The sequence below is a fragment of the Lissotriton vulgaris genome, chromosome 9 (genome assembly GCF_964263255.1).
Source record: "Lissotriton vulgaris chromosome 9, aLisVul1.2, whole genome shotgun sequence".
Lineage (NCBI taxonomy): Eukaryota > Metazoa > Chordata > Amphibia > Caudata > Salamandridae > Lissotriton > Lissotriton vulgaris.
In genome coordinates this window covers 435,308,818-435,331,367 of record NC_141697.1, presented here as the reverse complement: position 1 = coordinate 435,331,367, position 22,550 = coordinate 435,308,818, and the positions used below count along the sequence as shown (strand labels likewise).

At 46.7% G+C, this 22,550-nt stretch overlaps 1 protein-coding gene across 1 annotated transcript in view; it reads left to right on the top strand.

Annotated features, from left to right (window-relative positions):
- ATP5MJ (ATP synthase membrane subunit j) overlaps positions 1-20,731 on the top strand; it is a 244,257-nt gene extending 223,526 nt beyond the window's left edge. The window contains exon 4 of the mRNA XM_086937884.1: positions 20,568-20,731. Coding sequence (XP_086794010.1) covers positions 20,568-20,587 — 20 coding nt within the window. The 3' untranslated portion in view covers positions 20,588-20,731. The remainder of the gene's footprint in view (positions 1-20,567) is intronic.
- Positions 20,732-22,550: the final 1,819 nt, after the last annotated feature.

The following is a 22,550-nucleotide window of genomic DNA, read 5'->3' as shown; positions in this document are numbered from 1 at the left end:
CTGGAAGCAAGATCAGAATGACATTTGAGATTAGCAACAAACTTCCCTAAAACTTCAACCCGCTTCCCACCATATGCAAAGATTTTTATACAAGATTCCCCAAGTTGCACATTACTTAATGAGTCAAAATCTGCAGCATTAATTAAAGTAAAAGGAGAACCAGAATCAGCTAAAAAGGTCCGACTAGTGTCGTTAACAGAAATATTGCAGGAGGGTGAATTCCTTTTGTGAACGCCACCCAAAGCAGCTAACTCTACTACACCATCACCAAGAAATGAAGAAGAGGACAGCATAAGCAGTTCATAACACTCTTCATCAGAGTCATCAGTGATGGTTTTTACAATTTGATCCTTATTCTTTTGGTGGAGGCGACTTTGCACATCCTGGAATAATGGCCCTTTTAACCATAGTTATAGCATGTTTGATTAAGTGCAAAACAAAACTTAGCATTTCCAAGATGAGAGGCACTACCGCAACGGAAACAAATTACATCCTTAGATAACGGCTTGGCTTGGTTGGGAGTCACAACAGAGGAACGTGGAACTCCAGGAACAGACTTTATGACAGACGACAATTTGGTGGGTTTGAAATTCATTTCAAAAGTTTGACTTCGCCAGAAGAGGAAGGATTGCTCATTTCCTTCACACAAAACTGAGAATGTTCAATTGATCTGGCAAGAGTGAGTGTAGTTTCGAAGTCCGGATCATCAGACGATAGCAATTTCTCCTGAATTTTTTTGTTGGAGGTCTTCTCGATCAATTGATCCCGGATGATTTCATCCCTAAATTCTCTGTAATTACAATTCACCGCGAGAATTCTGATCGCAGCCACAAAATCATCAATTGATTCACCAGGAATTTGCGCTCGCTGAAGAAATTTGTGTTTTTCAAGAACAATGATCCTTTTAGGACTAAAACGTTTGTCAAGGGTTTTGATGATAGTGGCATACTCCTCCGCCAACAAGGAATCACCACTGTCTCCACCTGTCACTAAAGTGCTTACAGTTTCCATGGGTAAGGTTTTTAAAATGCTCCTGCCTTCAGCCCCAAGATTGTAAATTAATAAAGCTTTCTTTTTTTAGACGTAAAAGTCTCTCCGTCAATTGCTTCTAAATAGGCTTCAAAAGTGTCCTTCCAATCATCCCATTTTACAGGAGGTGTGCCTGCAGATTGTAAAAAGGGTGGAGGTGCTGCAATGTGATCCATATTGGCACGTGGGTGAGTTGCTGCCCCACAAGGATACACTATGGAAATAATACAATTGCGAGAAAAGCAATGCAAACGACAATAAGATGGTAAAAACAGTTATTATAAATTATGCACTTTAGTACGTAGTGTTGAGATGTTGTGTACATCAGCGGTGAAAAAGAATGCCAAAACTGCAATTAGAAAATGATGTCATAAAAGACAGAGATTGCAAGTAAAAGGCACAACTTTTCTTCTTTTTAACCAAGGTAGGAAGTTATTCTTAAATCCATTCTAAATGCGTATGAAAATACGAGTATGAGGACACGCTTTGAATGTGCATAGATTCGTGGTCGCGCTGAAAGTAAAACTGTGCGCGTCAGTGAGGTTGTCAAGGTGATCTGTAAGCCACGCGCTGGAACAAAGCTGAGCGCGTAAGCAAAGTTGCTACGACAATGGAGCAACTAAATGGCCACGCAAACGTGCGTAAGGAACAGGCAGAACGTTTGAGACCGGATCAGGTGCTGACACACGCTAACGCGAGAGCAGGATGGCTCGCTTGCGAAAAGGAAAACGAAGTACAGAGTACCTTGCGACCTGATCACGAAGACTCAGACGAGTTGGGACTTCATCAAGACCATTGGAACAACAGGGAAGAAGGCAGACATCGACGGAGGAGGAGTAGGTAAATCGAGGAATCAGCAGTCCAACGAAGGCAGTTACACGGAAACGGCTGGCCACAGCAGCTAAAATGACGATGGGGAGGCTGGGTCTGGCCCAGTGAAAAGAAGTAGAGCTCCACAGAGACGGTGAGTAGGAGGATACTTTATTCCCACCAGACACAGGAACTCCCCGGCAGCAACTGCCAGAGAAAGAACATTCCCCACAGTATGTTCCACGCAGGGAACGCTCAAACACCAAGATTCCCAGACCTGGAGCCCCAGATCCCAACAAAGACGCATTTCCTATAGGAAGCATACATCACACCTAAGCATGGCCATTAAACATTTTATGTGGTTTCATGAATAGGACAAGTCTTTCTTTATAGAAAGCTTCCGATCCCCGGGTGTTCTAGTTCCTGGCGCAGCGGGACAGTGTTGGACTAGCCTGGCTCCCGCCGGAATAAAATAGTTGGCTGCCGATGGGTGCCTGCATCAGCCGGACTGCGGAGTGAGCTTGGGACCGGACACAGACGCAGAGCTTGGGGTGGGTGCACGGCCTGCGCAAGCGGGCTTGAAGCCTTCCCTGCGCTAGTGTGAAAGTTGGTGGCTACCACAGAACAAGCACATCAGTGAGTGGCCCTCGCCCCCATTATCAGCCGCAGATCAGGTTCGCCCGGCACAGGGAGTGACTGAAGGAAAAAAAAAGGTACTGCGACCCTGCCTTGGGGCTTGAGAAGGCAAAGTGCGCCACAACTGAGGGACAAGGGCCGGGAGCTATAAAGTGAGCAGCTGCGGAGAGGAAAACTAAGCGATGTTCGGCGGAGAGCTTTACCCCAAGGCATCCATCGTTAAAGGTGGCGCAATAGTACAACTCAGCCGCTCCCCTATTATTTTTTGCCAACAAACACTATATTCTGGGCCCGGGTGCAAGACTATACAGTGTGCTGCTGGCGGGCCACTGCGCACTAGCACGTAGTAGCAAGGGGGAACCCAGAAAGTTCGATAAACAGTTGAGAGAGTCAGATGGTTGTCTTTGTAAATAGCAAAGGGCTTTATAGTTAATGAACTTACAAGCTGATCTCTTTAGAACGAGAGCCTGCTGGTAGACGTTGACTATAGAATCGGGTCTAGCATATTCTGAACAAGCTAACCAGAGGATTAAAATGGGGGAACCAGATAAAACGCAGACAAAACTACAATTTGAACAGTGTACATCTATGAGATTAAGGGAAGATGACACTGAAGAGGGGCGGAGGAGCAAGGGGCCACTGGGTCCGAACTGGGGGCGGGCCCTGCAGAAAATACTAGAAACAATGCAGCAGAGCCTCTCTTCTATTGATTGGAGAATACTCACTCTCCTATCGTATGGATCGAATGTCGGAGCGCTTAGACAAATACGCAGAGAGAGGGGTAAATCAACAAGCAGAGACTGCACAAGCCCAAAAAGAAAAGGGGGAAACTATTGGACAAGCCAAAGCTGAGGATCTTGAAGGGCGATCTCGGCGCAATAACATACCCATAGTGGGCCTGCCAGTAACTACCTCTACAGGAAATATGGATCGTTTTTGTAGAGAACTTACTAACGACAGTGCTGGGGTGGGCTCTTTTTCACCAGTCTTTGTAGTGGAAAGGGCACATCAATCACTTGCACTTAGGCCCCCTCCGGGGGCTCCTCCGCGGCCTCTCCTAGTGCGCATACTGAACTACAGGGATAGAGATACAGCCCTGCATAAAGAGAGATACAGAAACTTCATTATGAGGGTGCTGAGCTATCTCTGTACCCCGATTTCACTCCTAAAGTACAGGAGGCACGGCAGCGCTTTGCCACTCTGAAGCGGAAAATGAGAGACCTACATATAGAATATGTAATGCTCAATCCAGCGTGTCTGAAAGTCACAATGAATTGCAAGACGAAGTTCTACTCTAATCCGAACATCGTACAGCAAGCCCTCAAGAACCACACCCAAGCCTAACCGGCAAGAACTGGGAGGCAATGAGGAGGCCGCCCACAGCCTCAGTCCTTTGGGCCATCAGGATTGACGACAAGGCGATATGCCCTGTAGAGTTTGCAATTTGTGGCAAAGACTAATAGCAGGTAGCGATCAAGGTAAACTTTTAACAGTGATAAATAATTACTAAGATAGACGCACAGACCATTAAAATCAGCAAGATAGAGGAGCAGACGTCCTGCATGCAGAGTTCTAAGGATGACATTTGCATAGAAATTTGTAGGTTTACTATAAAATGTAGATGTTTAGTTATAGCGCAAGAAGAGTACGGAATCGGGATGAACAACTTTATAGTAGGAATTGCTAGCAGCAAATGAGTCTTTTAATATTGCATGACAGCAAAAACGGAAACAGTGTTCTGTCTGGTAACATCCGCTCCCTCGTGTTATTCACTTTGTGACAAGTCCTTTTTTTCTTTTTGTTGCTTGTGTTGAATTTCATCATGGTGAAGTGCTGAAGTGGGAGGGAGGTTGATGCGTCGTCTGTACCTAGTTGGGGTTGGCATAGCGTGGGAGGTGTGTATGCTGCCTTGGGCGAAAGGGGGGGGGGTTGTTTTTTTTTTTTTTTTTTTTGATACTGCAGTGCACACTTGCCAGGTAAACAGGAGACATATGCAGATATGGCAACAACTAGAGGTATGGCTGGACATGGTTACATGGAGTACTAAATGGCATCTCAGGGATTCATTTGTAACTCTCATAACATAATTAAGCTCCTGTTAGGGGCTTACTGACCAGGGCATTGATGTAAATGTTGCAAATGTCTACGGGCCAAACTACGAAGGATCGCACTTTGATCACTTATCATCCGCTCGAATGCTGAACAAATCCGACGTTCCACAATTTTGGGGTGGCGATCTCAACTGCGTACTGGACCCTTCCCTAGATCGCTCCAGAGGCCCTTCAGTTGCAGCCAGAGGGATCAAAGATATAGCATTACAGTTGGGACTGCTGGACGTATGGTGCGTGAGATCCCCAGGCGTAGGGGGCTTTCCCCTCACCTCTACTCGCCCTCACACGACACCCACCCCAAAATTGATTACTGGTTAATCTCCAGACCACTGCTCACCCATGTGACAAATTGCACTCCGTTCCCTCGCTCCTTTTCGGATCACTCCCCTGTACTGCTGGACATGGATTTCTCTCCAATAAAGAGCGCTCCTTTCACACAGCGATTCCGTCCATATTCGCTGTTAGATACAGTCTTTAAAGCAGAGATGGGATCCTCAATCTCAGAATTTTTCAGCCTTCATCTTGGATCTGTTGATTGCTTTATCATGGTCAGGGAGGCGTTTAAAATATTAATTAGAGGGGTTGCTATCTCAAAACATGCGGGAGTGCTGCTATCATTGAGGAGCAGGTTATCGATGCTTGAGGGGCAGTTAGCTAGAAGGGAACATTCCTTGCTGGAGAGGAATACAATGAAGTGGCAGATGGCGATGTAAAGCATTTGGGTACATACACCACTGCAAAAACGTATGGTGAGGGGGAACGCCCCGGCTCAGTTTTGGCTTCACTGCAATGGTGTAAAAGAGAATCTGACGAGCTGCAGGACGAAAGAGGTGATCTACTGTGTAATCCTTTAGAGATCCCAATAGATTCCGAACATACTATATGGATCTATACAGCTCCAAAGTAGTTACTGATGACTGCCATTGTAGAATATCTAGAACATATTCAACTTCCGTGGCTTTCCAATGAGCACAGAGCACATAATGGCCCCCCTGGATCCTAACTAAATTCGCACAGCACTTGATGCGATGCGTGATGGTAGTGCGCCGGGACAAGATGGGCTCACAGTTACTTTATAAAGTGTTTCAGGAACTCCTCCTCCCTTATCTGACTATGTTATTTGAAGTAATGATGGACGTAGGTTTTATACCCCCCACTATGAGGGAAGCTTTGATAGTGACCTTGCTGAACCCAGGTAAACCCCCAAGCGAGTGTTCGTCCTAAAGACCACTCTCCCTGTTGAATGTAGATACAAAAATATTTGCAAAATTTTTAGAAAAACAGGCTGACTCCTTTGGTCCCACTTCTCATTGGCCCGGAGCAGACGGGCTTTGTCCCGGGGCACACACTAACCTATAACTTGAGTATAGTATTTGGAGCCATAAAGCATACTAGGCCAGATGTTAAAGCCGCAGCTGTCTTTCTCCATGCAGAGAAGGCTTTCAATTCAGTAGAATGGGCATTAATGAAGGCGTTGAGTGGAGTGGGTGAGATCTTTCTTGACTTTGTGACGCTGTTATATAACATTCCAGTGGCCAGGGTAAGAGTTGATGTGGTTACCCCACCCACCCCTCACCCCCCTATAGCTATATCAAGAGGTACACGACAGGGCTGCCGGCTTTCTCCATTACTTTATGCTTTAGTTACTGAGCCTTTGGCATGTGTGCTCGGAGAATACCATAGGCATAGAAAACTTTGTTTCCCGAATTATCTTCTAATTGTATCTGCATACGCAGATGATATGTTTCTGTATGTCCGAGATCCAGGTGACAATTTAACCCCCATATTAAATGAGGTGATGCGATTTGGCGCCATATCGGACTCTGAGTCAGCTGAACTAAATCCATAATTTTCCCATTAACCCCGGCCATGACTGTGAGAAGGTGGCCTGATATGCAGTGGTCACTATTCTAGTGAACACTATGTATCAGTCCAGCAACCCTGATTGATGATTGGTTGTAAGTCAACCTTATAGACCAGCTATCCTAGTAGCGTGGATACGAGCAGTCTAAGGCTAAAGACTCGAGAGAGCGTGTTAAGCCAGCTGTTATACCACATATACCCCTTGAACACCAAGTGAAAGGACACCACACAAGTGTTATGAAAATAAACAGTTATTTATTAAAGATCACAACAGCCCTGTACTCTTTATGAGGACAGGGTACTAAGCACAAACCAAAACTCTTACAAAAATACTTAAGTTAGCACAGTATATACAAATGCCCGAGGGGCACGGAAAACCATATACTTGAAAAGTGGAATGCGAAATTACTAGCAGGTAAGTACAGTACTAATAGGCTTTGGAATCGCTAGGACTTGACTATAGAATCGTTAGATTACTTCTAGGAGACCCAGGGGACTCGGGTGCAGTGTGTGCACTCTCACGCGAGATGCGGGACAAAGTCTATGGTAGCTAGGAATTGCAAAGTTAGTGTTCTCGGGCGAACCCGACCTGGTAGGGAGAAAACGAAAGTAGATTCTGACCCTTGGATAGTGAGGCTATGCTGGGGCACCGAAATGCCGAAGTTACCTAGCCCAGGGGCTGCAGCTGCATAGGACTCAAAAGACGTCGGGAATCCTCGTTGACGGACCAGGAGCCTGGAAGAAAGAAGTTGCTGGCAGGCGACCAGTGAAGAAAGTTCGGTGGATCCAAGCCTGGATCGATGGAAGATGACACCTGAAAGCAGAGGGGACCAAGTTCGAGACTACTAGCCAGTAGTCAGTGGGCACCAGGAGGGCACCGGATGGTAGCCACCTCGACAAGGCGTGTGGGTGACGCTGGGCTCGGAGATCTCACGGACCAGGAGGCGTTGTCGGCGACCAGGAAGGAGGATCGAGCTGTCCCACGAAGATAGAAGCTGTTGGCGTCGCTGGACCCAGGATTGGGCAACAAAGCCTTGGCAAATTCAAGCCCACGTGGTGGACCTAAAATGGCGTCTGGAGTGGACCAGGAGGGTCCGGGGTGCCTCTCTTCAAGAAGGAAGCAAGGGCCAGTCTGGAGCAACCAGACCAGCAGCAGTGATGTCGTCGGGCGTCGTTCAGAAGGCCACAAGCCAGCCGGCTAGTAGCCAAACAACGCGGTGCACAGCAAACAGCAGAAGGGCCCCACGCCGATCGTGGAGATGCAGGAAGGCTGATCTTGGGTGCTGGAGCTGCGCAGGGTTGGGGCTTCTCGGACCCCAAAGCACTCACCCGTGGAGGACACGGTGGGCTTGCAGTAAAGATGTCGTGCAGTCTTGGCGATCGTCGGTCCCTCGAGGTCTCGTCGCACTCACGGTTCTCAGCTTGGCTGTAGAGGTGAGTAGAGGTCAGAGGTGCCAGGGAAGCCGGGTCTCGTCGAGCTGGGTCGTCGGATTCGTGATGAAGGACTTGCTGCAGACCGCAGTGTTCTTTAGGATGGTGCCTGCGGATGCAGGGTGACTACTCCTTAGCCACAAGGGAGAATCTTGAGGAAGAAATCTTGAAGTCCTTTCGAAGAAAGTCGTGTCTTGATTCCAAAGATGATCTAATTTGAACAGGGGGCCCGCTCCCATCTTTATACTAAAAAAGGGGGCTGACCCGGTGACTAGGTCCTGCCTATGGGTGGGACTAGGAGGGCGGTGGTTACACCCCTCTGCCATGCCGGACTTCCCCAGGCCAGGGGCTGGTGTGCCCCTGGAACTGGTTCAGACCGGCCTATGCGTAGTGAGCACCGGGGTGCCACTCAGCAGTCACCTTCCTGAAAAGCCCTGCCTACCCAGGATACACAAAACCATGTCTGGGACGGTGCTAGCACCGCCCCTGACAGGAAACCCTTTGTCCAGGCTCCCCTCACTGGGAGGACTCCCAGCTGCAGGGGGTCAGACTCGTGTCTGTGGTGGCAGCATCCATTTTGTGGAGCTGAGGCTTCAGTTAACTTTAACCGGGGTTCACAGTTACATACATGTCGTGTCCCTCTAGAAGGGTGGAATGCTAACCCCGTCGCCAGAATTGGCGAGGGGTTAGTATTCCAATTCGTATGACACCTTACTCGACATGTTTTGATAAAGCAATACCAAAGATAGCATTTAACCGCGAGGATTATAATGCACTTAAGAGTATATGGTATGCGATATCATGGAACAGCTATTAGGACTTGGTTCCGCAAGCTGCAGACAGGCTCAGCTCATGCCAGAGCACCATCTCACACGATTCCAAGCACTCTGCCTTCAGGATTGTCAAGGCCTGCCATAGGAGTGACTGATAGGAATCTGTGTGTCCATTTTAGGGTTGGGTATAGGTATACTACACCTACAGCAAAGGGTGATTACACGACTTTGCCCCAGCTGTCATGCAGCCAGTTGTGTCAAATTTAGGAGGCCAGCCAGGGGTGGCATAGTACATGCTGCAGTCCCTGGCAGCCCTGGGTACACCTATGCCCTGAGTTACAGGGTCTGATAAGGTGGCCCAGTACCAATTGGAAATGTACCTAGGGTACATGGAATCCATTTTAAAGAGAGAGCAGTAGGCCTGGGGTCCTGATTGGCAGGATCCCAGGTCGACTATGTCCAAAACCAGCTAAAACACAGGGCAAAAAGTTGGGGGCAACCATAGTCAGGATGTACCTTCCTACAATGACCCCAATAGAGCTGGCCTACCTTTTAAAGTGGTTCACAAACCCTGTACGATACTGGGTATTCTAGTTCACACTGACTCTGAATTGGTTCTCCAGGAAAATTACGGGAAGGCGATCTCCAGAATGGAGGATGATGTTAACTGCTGGATTCATCTCCCACTCTCAATATTGGGTCTAATTTCCCTTATGAAAATGATTTTCCTCCCAAGATTTCCTTCTTCAGAATATTCCAATCACACTCCCAAAACACATATTCAAAGCTCTCCGTACACTACTGATAAAACTTGCATGGCCAGGGAAGCAACCTAGAGTGAATTGGGAGATACTCACATTGGCTTACTCTACGGAAGGCCTTAATGCGCCTGACCTGGAGTTATATTACAGATCATCGCAGTGCTCGCACGCGCATTATTAGATCCATGGTCCCCAAAATCTACTGCATTTACAGATTGAAAAGGTGGCGGTTGACCCTTTGGCTGTTCCTGGCACCCACCAGACGTACCAGTGTTCTGGACTCCATTAATTCCACCAGCCATGCTTGGCAGGCCTTGTTAAATACACAAGCTGGGGCTCTCTTGTATTCTCCTTTTATCCAGGTGGAGTGGTGTTACTGGTAGTCATTGAGTGAAGAAAAAAGTAACAAAAGCGCTAGCGCTTCTTAACATCAAAATAATGGGAGATTTATTTGTAGGGGAGAAGCCCGTAGATGGGATGCCATCGCTACTGAAGACCATGACCACTCTCCGGTCACGCAATACCACTTTTACAGAGTTAATCATGCATTACTTGAATTACTTGTGGAAGATATGCAGGAGCCACCCAAATTATTATCTCTTACTTTTTCTTTTACCGTACTTCCTCCCCAACGAAGATTATTACCACTATGTATAATTTGACGCAAGAATCTAGGCGGGCACGTTCCTCCAAAGCAAGGCTAGAGTGGCAGAACGATCTGGGGGGAGTTATAGATGACAACACCTGGCGGCATTGTTGCGAAGTCATTAAGAGCATTTCATTAAATGGGAGGCCTCACCTAATTCATTTCAAATTTCTCAATAGAGTTGACTATACACCTGAGATACTATTTCGATGCGGTATACACCAGCTTGTGAACGCTGCAATGAGGGGTCGGCTGGCTTCTTGCATGTTGCTTAGCTCTGTCTGACTATAGCGACATTTTGGAATACTATCATTCATACTTTTAAAGAGGTCACAGGGCTCTCATTGTCTCTCTACCAGTTACTGATGCTGTTGGGATATACAAAAAAGTCAGACACCTGAGTGCAATGGGCTTATTGCTTGCTAAATGCCGAATTGCAATGTGCTGGTCTAGAGGCCCGGTCCCGAAAATAGCAGATTGGTACAAAGACATGTTATATTGTAACACGTAGTCTGAAATTTATAGCCTACTTCTTCCTCCAGCGTTGCCCTAAAAGTTTTTGGGGTCTATATCCACAATACTTCAGTGGAAAAGAAAAGGGTGAACCAGAAGTCAATGCTAATGTGTAAGCCTACTTAATTGTTAGCCGTGTGATGATTAGTTTATTGTTGGTTGAAAAATGGGGGTTAGGTCAGATGTATGTAGTCGACGCTGAGGCACCACCACTGATGTCATTATAGCTGAGGCGCTCCGGATTATGTCCAGAATGCATCATTCCCCTGATCATGATGATAACTACATGGTAAAACTGTACTGCTCTTGGTCTTTCTGTCAATTTAAAAATATATATATATATTTTTTATTGGTTCCAACCCAAACATCACCCTCCCCCTACAAGACCTTCATCAGTAAGCGTAACATATAGAACACAATTCGTATATCCACTGTCCAGAAATAGTTGTGTACACACATCGATATCAACATGCAGAATAATTGTTCCTGCCTCACCTCCCCTCAACTTGCCATGTATACAACCCAGTAATACAATGGAGTTCCAACATGGTAACCCCCCCTCCTCGCCTTATCCCTTACACCGGTGTGCTCTATGTACTCTAGACCAGGTCATCTAATCTTCTTCAACACATTAGGGTGCGTTCACGGCCTATCACATTCAGGCTGTCCTCCAATACCAATCATGCCCAAGCTTGCTTCCATACTCTCAATGACTACCCATATTCTGGCTATATGCAGTGTATCTCAGCTGGCCCCTGTGGAGTCCCCAAGGAGTCCGAATCTGGCTCCGGTCGTGCCAGCAGTGTCACTAATGCTTCCCATGCTTGTGCAGTTTCCATCGCCTTTTCATTATTCGCTCCCATGGTTTGTTGGAGCCATGCCCTCACTAGCCGCCCAGCTCCTGAATTCCGTTTTCCATCTCTCTACACTAGGGCCCTGCATAGATTTCCACATTCTTGTTAATTCCCGTTTAGCCAACAAGCCCAAATCAATGAATTTACACGTTACTTTGGTGCATGCTGTATGAGGATACCAATGTAGTATGCATGCTCCCACGGTGGGGTCTATCTGTTACTCCACATAAGACCTCGACCACCTCTTCCCAGTAGTTACCGAGCTGCGGGCAACTCCATCATGTGCATTAAATCTGCAGCATTCAGACGGCATCTAGGGCAACAGGCGGACTCCACACCAAAATATTTATTTATCTGTTCTGGGGTTAGGTACGCCCTATGTATGACATAGAAATGTAAAAGTTGGAATCTAGCATTCCACGTACCCTTCCACGCCCTCTCCACTAGTTTCGACCAAGTTGATTCAGGTATATCCTTGCCCAGATCCACCTCATTTCTCTCGCAGTTGAGTCAGTGGCTGAAGCCCCTCTCCCAGCATTCACCGATACAGGCAGGTCACAGCCTTCACCGTCCCTGCCACCATTACTACATATTGGCACGTCGGAGATTTCTGCGGTTCTAACATCCCTTCCCCCCAGTATTTCTGAATTGCTGCCATCAAGAAGGCATGCACCAAGAAATCACCCCTTGGCAATCCGTATTTATCCTGCAGTGATCGGTAGGGCAAAAGGGCACCATCCTCATACAAGTCTTCAACCATCTGCAATCCCAGTTCTTCCCACTCAGCCAATGTCGACCAGTCCCCTCCGTGCCGAAGGGCCGTACACATTCCAAGAGGGATATCCGGTGCATACGGTCGAGTCACTCCTACTCTACGCCTACTTCTATTCCAGCATGCCCTTAGCACTTTCTCTTTAGAAGTCAACAATGCAACCCGTAGTCGTTGGCCCAACACCACGAAGGCTAGTACATGTCGTGTAACCCAACGGTCTTCAGGTCCATCCGGTCTCCTATATTCACGAGCAACTGCCTGCGTGAGCCGCTGCCGTTCGGGCCGCTAAATAATATAATTCGAAGTCTGGGACTGCCCATCCCCCCTCTGCTCTAGGTCGCATCATTGTGGTCTAAGCCACCCGCCTTCTGCCGCTCCCCCATAAAAAAGCCCCCTACCATAGATCTAAGCGTCCTAAACACCTTTCCCGGAATCCAGATCGACAGCGTCCTAAAATAATATAGCAGCCTAGGGAGTGCCACCATTTTCGAGAGGGCCACTCTTCCCGCCACCGAGAGCGGCAGAGTACACCAGAAGGACATATTGCCCCTCACTGCTCTATTCACATTCCCCTCCAGAAGATCCGCCTGCTCATGGTAAATGTTAGTTCCTAGATACCGTAGGCAGCAAGGCTCCCATCGTATTCCAAGCAATCTCTGGGATTTCCATTGTCCGACGCACCGGGAACTGACTAGTCTTCTCCCAGTTCACGCACAGCCCTGACTCCGCACCAAACGCCCACAGCAGCTCCGCCGCTCCCCCTAAATCCCTGACAGGAACATCAACAGGTCATCCACGTAGAGTGATATATAATGTAAGTCTCCACACATCTCCAACCCAGTATAGTGCTTCCCCGACCTAGCTTGCACCGCCAGGGGCTCAATCACGAGCGCAAATAACAGTGGAGAAAGCGGTCAACCCTGTTGCGTGCCTCGTCCCGCTATGCAAGAATCATATACCGCCCCCCCCCCCGTCCCCCCCCTGCCCTCCGTACCCGAGCCGTCACCGATGTATTTAGTATTTGTGTCCAGCGCACAAAATTCTCCCCCAACCCCATCTTATGCATAGGCTGTGGGGTTTTAGGTTTAAACCTATAATAACTGATAAAACCCCACAAAGAAAAATAGCCCTCACCGGTGTAAACATATAAACACTGAAAAAACACCTGCACAACCACAAACTAAATGCCATTCAAAGAAAGGCAAAAGAAAGTGAAAGAGTTATTTTGTTCTTACTGAAGGGGTCAATAAAATGTAACTTTGTTATACAAGCTAGCAGTAAGAAAGACTGGCTAACATTATTCTGCTTGAGTTTTGTTCTTTAGGGATGCCACTAAAATATTGTTTCTTCTTCCTTTTACTTTTTTCAGTTTTATGGCCTTTGGTCTAAAGATGCAGGGTTTAGTTTCACGTTTTAGGTTTAGTTTAATTATTTTATAAACTGTAATCAGGACATATCAAACTCACATTTGATATTTTGGCTGCATTTGATTCTTTCACTAATAGGTAAAATGGCTAGTTTCATAAAAATCTTTCCTAATATGTGTCCTCACATTTACCCACAGAGAATGGGTAAAAACCCTTAATACATCAGACCATAGTTTCTAGTGGGTCAGTATTGATAGTAGGTGAATTCCCAACACCTCAGGCTTTAAACATTAAAGGCAAGGTATAGTGACCAGTATATATATTACCAAGCATCTGGGATAGTGGTGAAAGCGTGACACTAGACTTTTGGAAAGCATGGAACGCAGTGTCACATGTTATGCTCTGCAAAAAAGGTTCTTTCCAAGTTCAACAAAGATTGGAGTGATATTGTTTGTATTTGTAGTGATTCAGCTACGTATATAGAAAATGTGTGTGATTACCTGTCAAAATTGATACTCGAGCTGAAGTGATTCCCTGTAGGAGATCCTTGCCACTTGTTAGATGGTATGCTGAAAGCATCTTTACAATCTTCGGAGTTAATGAGGGATGCTATTGACTTTTTAGTCCATTCTGGTGCACTGTTTTCTTATGCCCAGGAACTAAAACACAAATATTTATCATTTCGTGCTTTATGTGGCATCAAAGAAAGTCATCCCAACTGTGTCCCTTAGCTGACGGTTCTCAGCCCAAGGGGCTATGAATGCTGAGAGGGCCTTTTTACAGAAGTTTACATGGGAAGGAAAGCACGAGTGCACATGACCAAAGACTCACTGAAGAAGTATTGTATGGTGTACTGCAATAAGATTAATTTGCAAAAATTTCTTTGGACGTCATATACACTATACGTACACTGTCTATATACCATGTTCTTTCAGTGCAGAAAGCAAGCAATGATAAAAGCAAAGCGTTCCATAAACACTGGAAAAACACTTTTTCTGGTGTTTTCAGTGGCGTGAAAGTGTGTAACCACTGATAACTGTTTTTGAAGATATTGAAAACACTGGAAAAAACCCCACCAGAATTTACCAAAAATAGAAACTGAAAACAGGACAGCCTACTTATGCATAACCTGAAAAAGAATGGGCCACTCTAAGCTATCAAATGCCTTTTCTATGTCTACTGATAAGATCAGAGCACATGGTAACTGATCTCGACAGTTCTCCAGGATGCGCAACAACCATCGCACATTGAAAGCCGTATTACGCTTGGGGATGAAACCGGATTGATCTCTGTGTATTAGCTGTGACATATAAGAGAGGAGGCGCGACACCAGTATTTGGCTCAAGATTTTAAAGACAGTCGTCAACATTGACAGCGGGCGGTATGCCTTCATATCCGTGGCTTCTCTCCCAGTTTTCAGAAGAGGGATAATAGCCTCCCTGGTGGTCTTGGGTAACCTCCCTGCCTTGAATGCCTCCCGATAGAGCAATTGCAACCGCAGAGCCAAGCAATCCGCATATTTAGAGTAAAACTCTATGGGGAGGCCATCCACTCCAGGAGTTTTGTTACGAGCCAAATGCTTAATCTCCCTCCGTATCTCTCCTATCACGATCTCGCTACCCAGCAAATCCCCCTTCTCCTTGGTCAAACTCAATAGAGCCACCTCTTCCAAATATTCCCGTATAGCGTCTGGGCCCTGAGCTAACGGACTACTGTATAAACCAGCATAATTCTCCGGACAGGCCATTTATCCCTGCACGTATACCACCTCTCCTGATGAGGCTAGCAGGCCCAAAATTTGCATTCTTCAGGGGGTCGGATTTGCTAACCACGCCAGTAGTGCGCTCGTTTTATCTCCCTTAGCATGCATCCTTGCTTTTAACTCTTATAGTCTAAGGAGCACAGTCTCTCCACCTGCACCGCCACTGCCTCTAGCTTCTGGGACCTTAGCCTGCACCCTGTCAAAATCGATTTCCGTACTCCCACCACCTTACTAATACAAATCCCCCTAGTCACACCCTTAAACGCACCCCAGTCAATCGCCAGGGACGTCGCGGTCCTTGCATTCTCCTCGAAGTATCTCTCGATACCTGTCAGTTCCTCCCCCAGTCTGAGCTGCCTGGTCGGTATGACTGCCCTCTCCTGACTCTATCGTAAGCGCACTAGCAACGGGTTATGGTCGGACCGCGTTCTTGCCAGGTACTCACTACCTGTCACCTTAGAATGAATCGCAGGGGCGCATAATATCACATCCAACCGCACATGCAGGTCGTGGAGGCCAGAATAATACGAGTAATCCCTCTCTTCTAAATGCTGGGCGCGTCATGTGTCGATAAGACCCCAATTAGCCTGCCTGGTGCCCCTTGCCTTGGAGATCATATGTACCAAGGTCCTGAGTAGCGGGGGGTGAGATCTATCGCACACCACATCGGTTATTGAATTAAAGTCTCCCCCCCCATCCCCCCCCCCCACTATTGCCGCAGTAGTTGGATATGACGCTAGGCACCCAGACAAAATCTCAAAAAAGGAGGGTTGGTCAACATTAGGGGCATAGACACTACATAGTGCAACATCCATTCAATTGAGTCGACCCATTACGCCACAAACCGCCCTTCCGGATCAACCAAGTGATGCAAAGGCTAAGAAGGGACCCCCGCCCTAACCCACACCAATGTACCCCTTGCGAACACAGAATAAGTTGTGTAAAATAACTGCCCCTTCACTTTTTTTTTTTTTTTTTTTTTTTTTTTTTTTTTTTTAGCGCTGCCCCCTCAATTAGGTTAAGATGGTTCCTGAAGAAAAGCTATCTGTACCCCCCCCGTACCAAGTAGGGCCGGAACTTGTGCCCCCTCTGCATCGTGTGAAGCCCCGCACATTCCAAGTATTACATTTCAAATCCTGTAATGTACCCATTAATCATACCGTTCTTGCTACTCACCCCCTCACGTCTAAGAGCACACCGGTGTCATCAATATCCCAAACCCCCTCCCATGCCCACCCCCCAGTACAGGCACTACAACATTAGAACCAATCCAAAGTATTCCTCAAACACACAACTAAGCTCCTAAGGAGTCAACCCACACAAACTTACGGGAAGTAAGCCCCAGGCTTCAGGGGACCAGACACCTAAACGTCCATCGTCCCGCACTCAACCCCCGTATCACTGAGCCTGCCCCTTCTGGGGTCAAGTATATATGAGGCGTCTTCTACTTGCATCCCACAGACCCCCCGCATTCCCCTAATTTTTAAACAATCAGTTACCCTCCAACCAAAGCTGCAGCAAGCCCCTACTCCCTACCCCCGGCCCACCCTCCCCAACACCCCCTGCAGGATCAGCCAATGTCTACATCACCCATCAACGATCTCGTCCGCAGTCCCAGCTGTTACATGTGGAAGTCTCTGGCTCACACTCTCAGATTGTTCCTCATCCTCTTCCAGGGACCCTCCATCTGAGTTCGATCCCTCTGGGTGCAGCCCTGCCCCCTCGTGTGACATAGCCATGACGGCGTGCAAAGCGGCCGTGCGCTCAATCCCAGTTTGCGTCATCGTCTGTTTCTGGGCCGCTGGTTGGCGCCGGCGGTTGTGCCTCATCCTTCGGGGCTGCGGCCTTGTCCCATCTTTCGGCACACCACCTCCCGCTTCCCAGAGTCCTGCTTTATACATCTCCAACCAGTCCAACGCCTTCTCTGGGATTTCATGGAATATCGACCTGTCATCCATCGTGATTTTCAGTCGCGCCGGGAACATCAGCGAGTACTGGATGCCCTTGTCTCTCAGAGCCCTCTTAACTGCCACAAACGATACTCTGCGGCGCTGGACCTCAAATGTATAATCCGGAAACAATGTGACCTTGCTGTTGTCCACTGTATTAGGGCCCACTATCCTGGCCTGGTTCAACAAAAGATCGCTGTCCTTGTAGTGAAGTAGCCTGGCCACCACCGGCCTCAGCGGCTTCCCGGGAGCCAACAGCCTGGCAGGTACTCTGGGCTCTTTCCAGGGTGAAAAAGGACATAGTCCTGCCGGCGCGACGGTGACCTTCAACCAGTTTTCTAAGTAGGCCACCATGTCCGGTTCTTCCACTCCCTACAGCAGCCCCACCACTTGGATGTTGTTTCTTCGATTTCTCACTTCTGCATCCTCCGTGCGCTTTTTAAGGGTCCGAAGCCTATGTTGAAAGTCTGCCATCTGCACTGTTATTGATTTCTGAGCCGGTTCCAGGACCTCTATGAATGCTTCCGTTTGTTTCACCCTGTCGGCCAGTTCAGCATGGTCCGCACAAAGCAATCCCAGCCCTTGCGCCACATGTCCAATGTCTTTTTGCAAGGCTTCCCTAGTTTAAGCAATAGCTTGTAAAAACAAAGTGCCTGACAGTGGATCCCTTCTAGCTGGCAGCACCTAAGTTGCTATCCATCCATAATTCTGACCTCATATATACTCTTGAGGAAATGTGTGCACACTGGATCACACCCACTGTCACAATGTTGTTCCAGACAGAACTCAACAATTATAAAACAAAAGCACAGCTGTAGTAACCGGAGGACAGATGCTTCCTGATTTTGTCCTCCGGTTACTACGCCTGGCACTCTGATGGAGCCTGATCGGCTTCTTGATAGCTAGTCACCGGCTGCAAGCCATTGATTGACGCCACTTTACCTCAGTTTTATAAGCGGCTTTAGGTCTGATATGACCGATAGTTTCCCTTGATATGCTGTGATACACGGGGAACACATGTATTTCGCCGAGTGCCACCGAATTTATATCTTTTATGGACACTCCGGGAAGGAAACGCTTCTTTACTGACTTTTGTCTGTTACTGTGAACATGCAACTTTGGGATTTGATTAAATGACACGATGGATCAGTACCAGTTGGGAATTTGAAATTGAATTTTGCTCACTTGTTTCCTTGATATTGGAACCACATATCTGTTAACCCTGTTACCCCTTTATGATATGGGCAACATCCAATGCCCTGAAGAAGTCCTTTCAAGGACGAAACGCGTCGGTCTGTGCCATTGTCAACAACTGAAGTCCATAACCCTGTTTTTATAAATCTTTTTGATACTGAATAAATGAAACTTCGGAAGAACTTTGTCGTTTGGGAATAGATTGTATACATGATTTCCCTGTTTATGAGTATTAGAACATTGGAATGTTAGGAGCTCCATTGCAGACAATGGATTGTTCCCTGCTTCTACGGGCCGGTAAAGGCCCGCAGAGCAACATTCCAATGTTCTACAAAGGCTTCTCGAAGCTCGAGGGGATTTATATCCCCTCGAGCTTCGAGAACCCTTTTTGTTTAATTTGTTAGAACATTCTGCCCTCTAGTGGCAGAATGTTCTAATAGCCTTATAGCCCTTCGTAGCAGGGCTATACCGGCAATTAAAGTCTCGCTGTCTCGTTAAAGTCCCTCGCCTTCGGCTCGGGCCTTTAACGATTCAGCGGGCCTTTAATAGCCGGTATAGCCCGCTACGGCAGGCTATAAGGCTATAGTGGTGCACCTGTGCTTTTGTTTTATAATTGTCCGCAAAAGCTTGCAGTATTTGATCAACTTTTGGCTGTTGTGGTCCCTCACATGCCTCCGTGATAGTTTCGTCACCCTGTTCCGGCGGCGCTCCCACCTGCTTTCCTCTTGGCTTCCCCATGCCCCCACTGGTTTGTGGGATCGCTAGGTCGCCGGACTGCCGCTGTGGTGCAACACTCAACCTCAGTTGCTCTCTCTGCGTACATGGTCAGGCAATGCGACAATTTCTTTAGTTGCGATCGCCGCCCTCTTGTAGGTTCACCTGCCCAGTCAGGATAAATCACCAAGCTTGTCCAGACTGCTCCACTCTGCACTCCTGGTTCCCCGGCAGGACCACTCTTGTGCAGTGATTCTGCGGTGTGGGGCAAGAACACTGTGTGGTTCCAGTTCTTCCTATTGTGGTGGCCCTGCACATGCGGGAGCTCTCCCACTGAGTCCTGTGTCCGGTGGCTGCTTTGGTTCCTTATGTGTGGCGCAGGCAAGTGGCCCCTGGATGGTTCTGTGTCGTGGTCCGTTCTCTCTCTGGGCCACTGCAGCTCTGCCATAAAGAGGGGCAACCCTTGCTGGTGCTTTATGTGCCCTGAAGGACGGGCAACATTTGCTGGTGCACTGTGTGCCTTGAAGAAGGGGCTACCTTTGCAGGTGCACTGTGTTCTGTCCGGTGCAGGCACGATGCTGTTCCTGGCGCTGAGGAGGCGAACCCGGTTCACTCTCGCCAAGGCCTGTGGTGCACCTATTCAGTAGCTTATGCCATCTGGGTGTAGAGGGACCAGCGGGCACGGGGGTGCTGTCCGCGCCTGCGGCGCGCAATAGCTTTATTTCCAATCGCAGGCAGTGCGGAACCAACAGGGTCTTTTTGTCAATGTGTACTCAGTTGTGTATTGTAAAATGACTAAATAAAACAATTTTTTTAATAACACATCTGAACTCAATTATTTTCTGTTGTCTGATCACATTCCGTTCATGGTTTGACCTGTACATGGAGCTTTTGTCCTCTATTTTCCATCATAATTTGTTGTGTCCTTCATTAGTGTGCACATTGAATTACTTTATTTGCCTGCCCCCCATTCATTTTGTACAAAGAATTGCATTACCTCATAGTGAAGATTACAAAACTTGATTGGGTGAGGTTGGATAGATCTGAGATTCTAGTAGTTTTACTCATCCCAATTCTTGGTCTGGAAAATATTTTTGAAATGTCCAGAATCTAAACCTTCCATAAAGTTTACACCATCACTCCTCACTCATACTGTGAATACCCAACTTTTCTCTTTAAAAAAAAATCTGAATGTATATTTCACTTTGCATTGTTTAAACAAAAGACTGCCATTAACGGGTAGAATATAAATTTGTGTGCGGTAATTTAAGGTTTCATAATCAAGTGTTAAGTCTATGAGCCAAAATAACACTCTTTTCCTTTGGAATCGTTGATCGGTAAAAGTAAAATTGCTCATATATACGTTTTTGCTTTTTTTTCAGAATCCTCTGGTCATCATTGAACAATGAATCGTTAGCTGTTAAAAATGATGAAGCGCCGTAAAGATGGAGAGAGATAAAGGCGAAGAAACCTTACCCATCATACTGTTGTACATTTTACCATGACTACTCTGTCCATGTCTGTGAAAATAAACCTCTTTTGTGAACTGCTGTGCTGGATATTTCAATATTAGCAAGCTTTGTTAAAGCATGAATTCTTCCTCCGCTTGATGTGTTACTTAGATAAGAGTATTTTGTAAATGTGCGCTGCCTAGGGCTGCAGAAAACTAGCGATGGATGTTTGCGGTGATGATTGTCAGATTAAGTGCAGCAGCTAATATTTATGCACATACGAGTGGACTACAATCTGAAAGAGCTGGAAATTAGCATGGAAAGTTTCAAACCCTTGATACAAGTTCATTAGAATTGTACCTCACGCTGGTCTACTTTAACATCCATGTTTAAGCTTGAGTCTTTGCTTCTAACTAGGTATGAAAATAAACGCTTCCAGTGTATAGCGACTCTTGTGCTAGAGGTTTGTTTTTCCAAATTGTTTGTACTTGGACTTCACATTTATCGCTTTCACTTTACTGTGCATCCTTGCACCCACTGGGTTTTCATTTGGTTTGGTTTATTTGGCTCCCCCAGTGCGCCAATATAGGTTTGTGCATTGACTATATGAAGCAGGAAGTAGCAATTTTGTAACATTTTTTTAATTCCACAATTTTTTCTTTTTTTAAACACATTAACAGGCAACCTAGAACACAAAGTAGGAAAGCCTAGTATTGACTCTGGCAATGTCACACAAACACAAGCTCTTGTAGACTTTTGCTTTAAAAGGCATTGAAATATTTGTGCACATCTAAATTATTTGCGGTTTGTGCAGAGCGAAGCCTACGCCTTGTCATCACCACAAAGAAAGCAAGAGTCCTTACAGGACATAAAGCTGTTGAATGAGTAAGAGGACACCCTTGAAGAGACGGAGGCGGCCCAAGGAGAGGAATCGGAGCTCAAGGATGTGGTTGAGATGTCCTTAGGAAGATGCTGAGAAATAACTGGCTGTAACTTCGAACCTCGCTGACGGAAGGCAAGAGCAGGGCCAAGGTTCAAGACAGGAGACATCACTAAAGGCAAAACTTCAATACCAGCTTTGACCTCAAGAGAGGATCAAAGACCTTGGAGGGATAAGGGAAAGAATGGCTCGACACCAGTCTTGAAAACCATTTTGAAACAGATGTCTAAAAACAACTCTACGTCCCCACGAAAGGATGGAGATGCATACGGAACGAAGAACTCGACTTCGAAACAGAAGATCCTTTCGACCTAGAAGTAGAAATATCACCAGTATGAGAGTGAGTCGGAGGACTCCTATATGAATGCAGAAAGATCACTTCTGGCAGATGGATACGAATTATTATAAGATATGGCTAATGATTGTTGACAGACTCTTCAGGCTGCAAAACTACTTCTACCATTTCTATAGGCATTATATTCAGTCTGCCCTTTGTTTGATGTCCTATTCAATTAATAAATGTTAATAAAAAATAACCTGTAAAAAGGTCTAGCATTAGAATCACACATGGCTGCTATTTATGTAGTCCCATAGTGGTTTCAGAATCTGGGTGCCCTTTTTCCTGGGAAATTGGTCAAACTAGAAAAAAAATGTCAGGCACCTTATGTTTTTTTTTTTGAGCTCGACTCTATGAAAGAACTGTGGGCCTAAAAGCCTCACCCTACTCCCATATTACCTTTTGGTCTTAACCTCCTTGTCTCCCATGCTGCTTTGACACTGTTGCTCTGTTCTTCATCCGCTTAACACAGGAATCTGTTATCAGCCTGACCTAGTCAAAATCTACACAATTGATACCTCCACTACAGCACTCTGTTATCAACAGTGATCCAACATCAGTCCAAGAATATTTGAAGAAAAAGGCTTCAGACAGTTTCAACCCAGATTTCAGTAAGGTACAGGAATAGGGCCTAAGC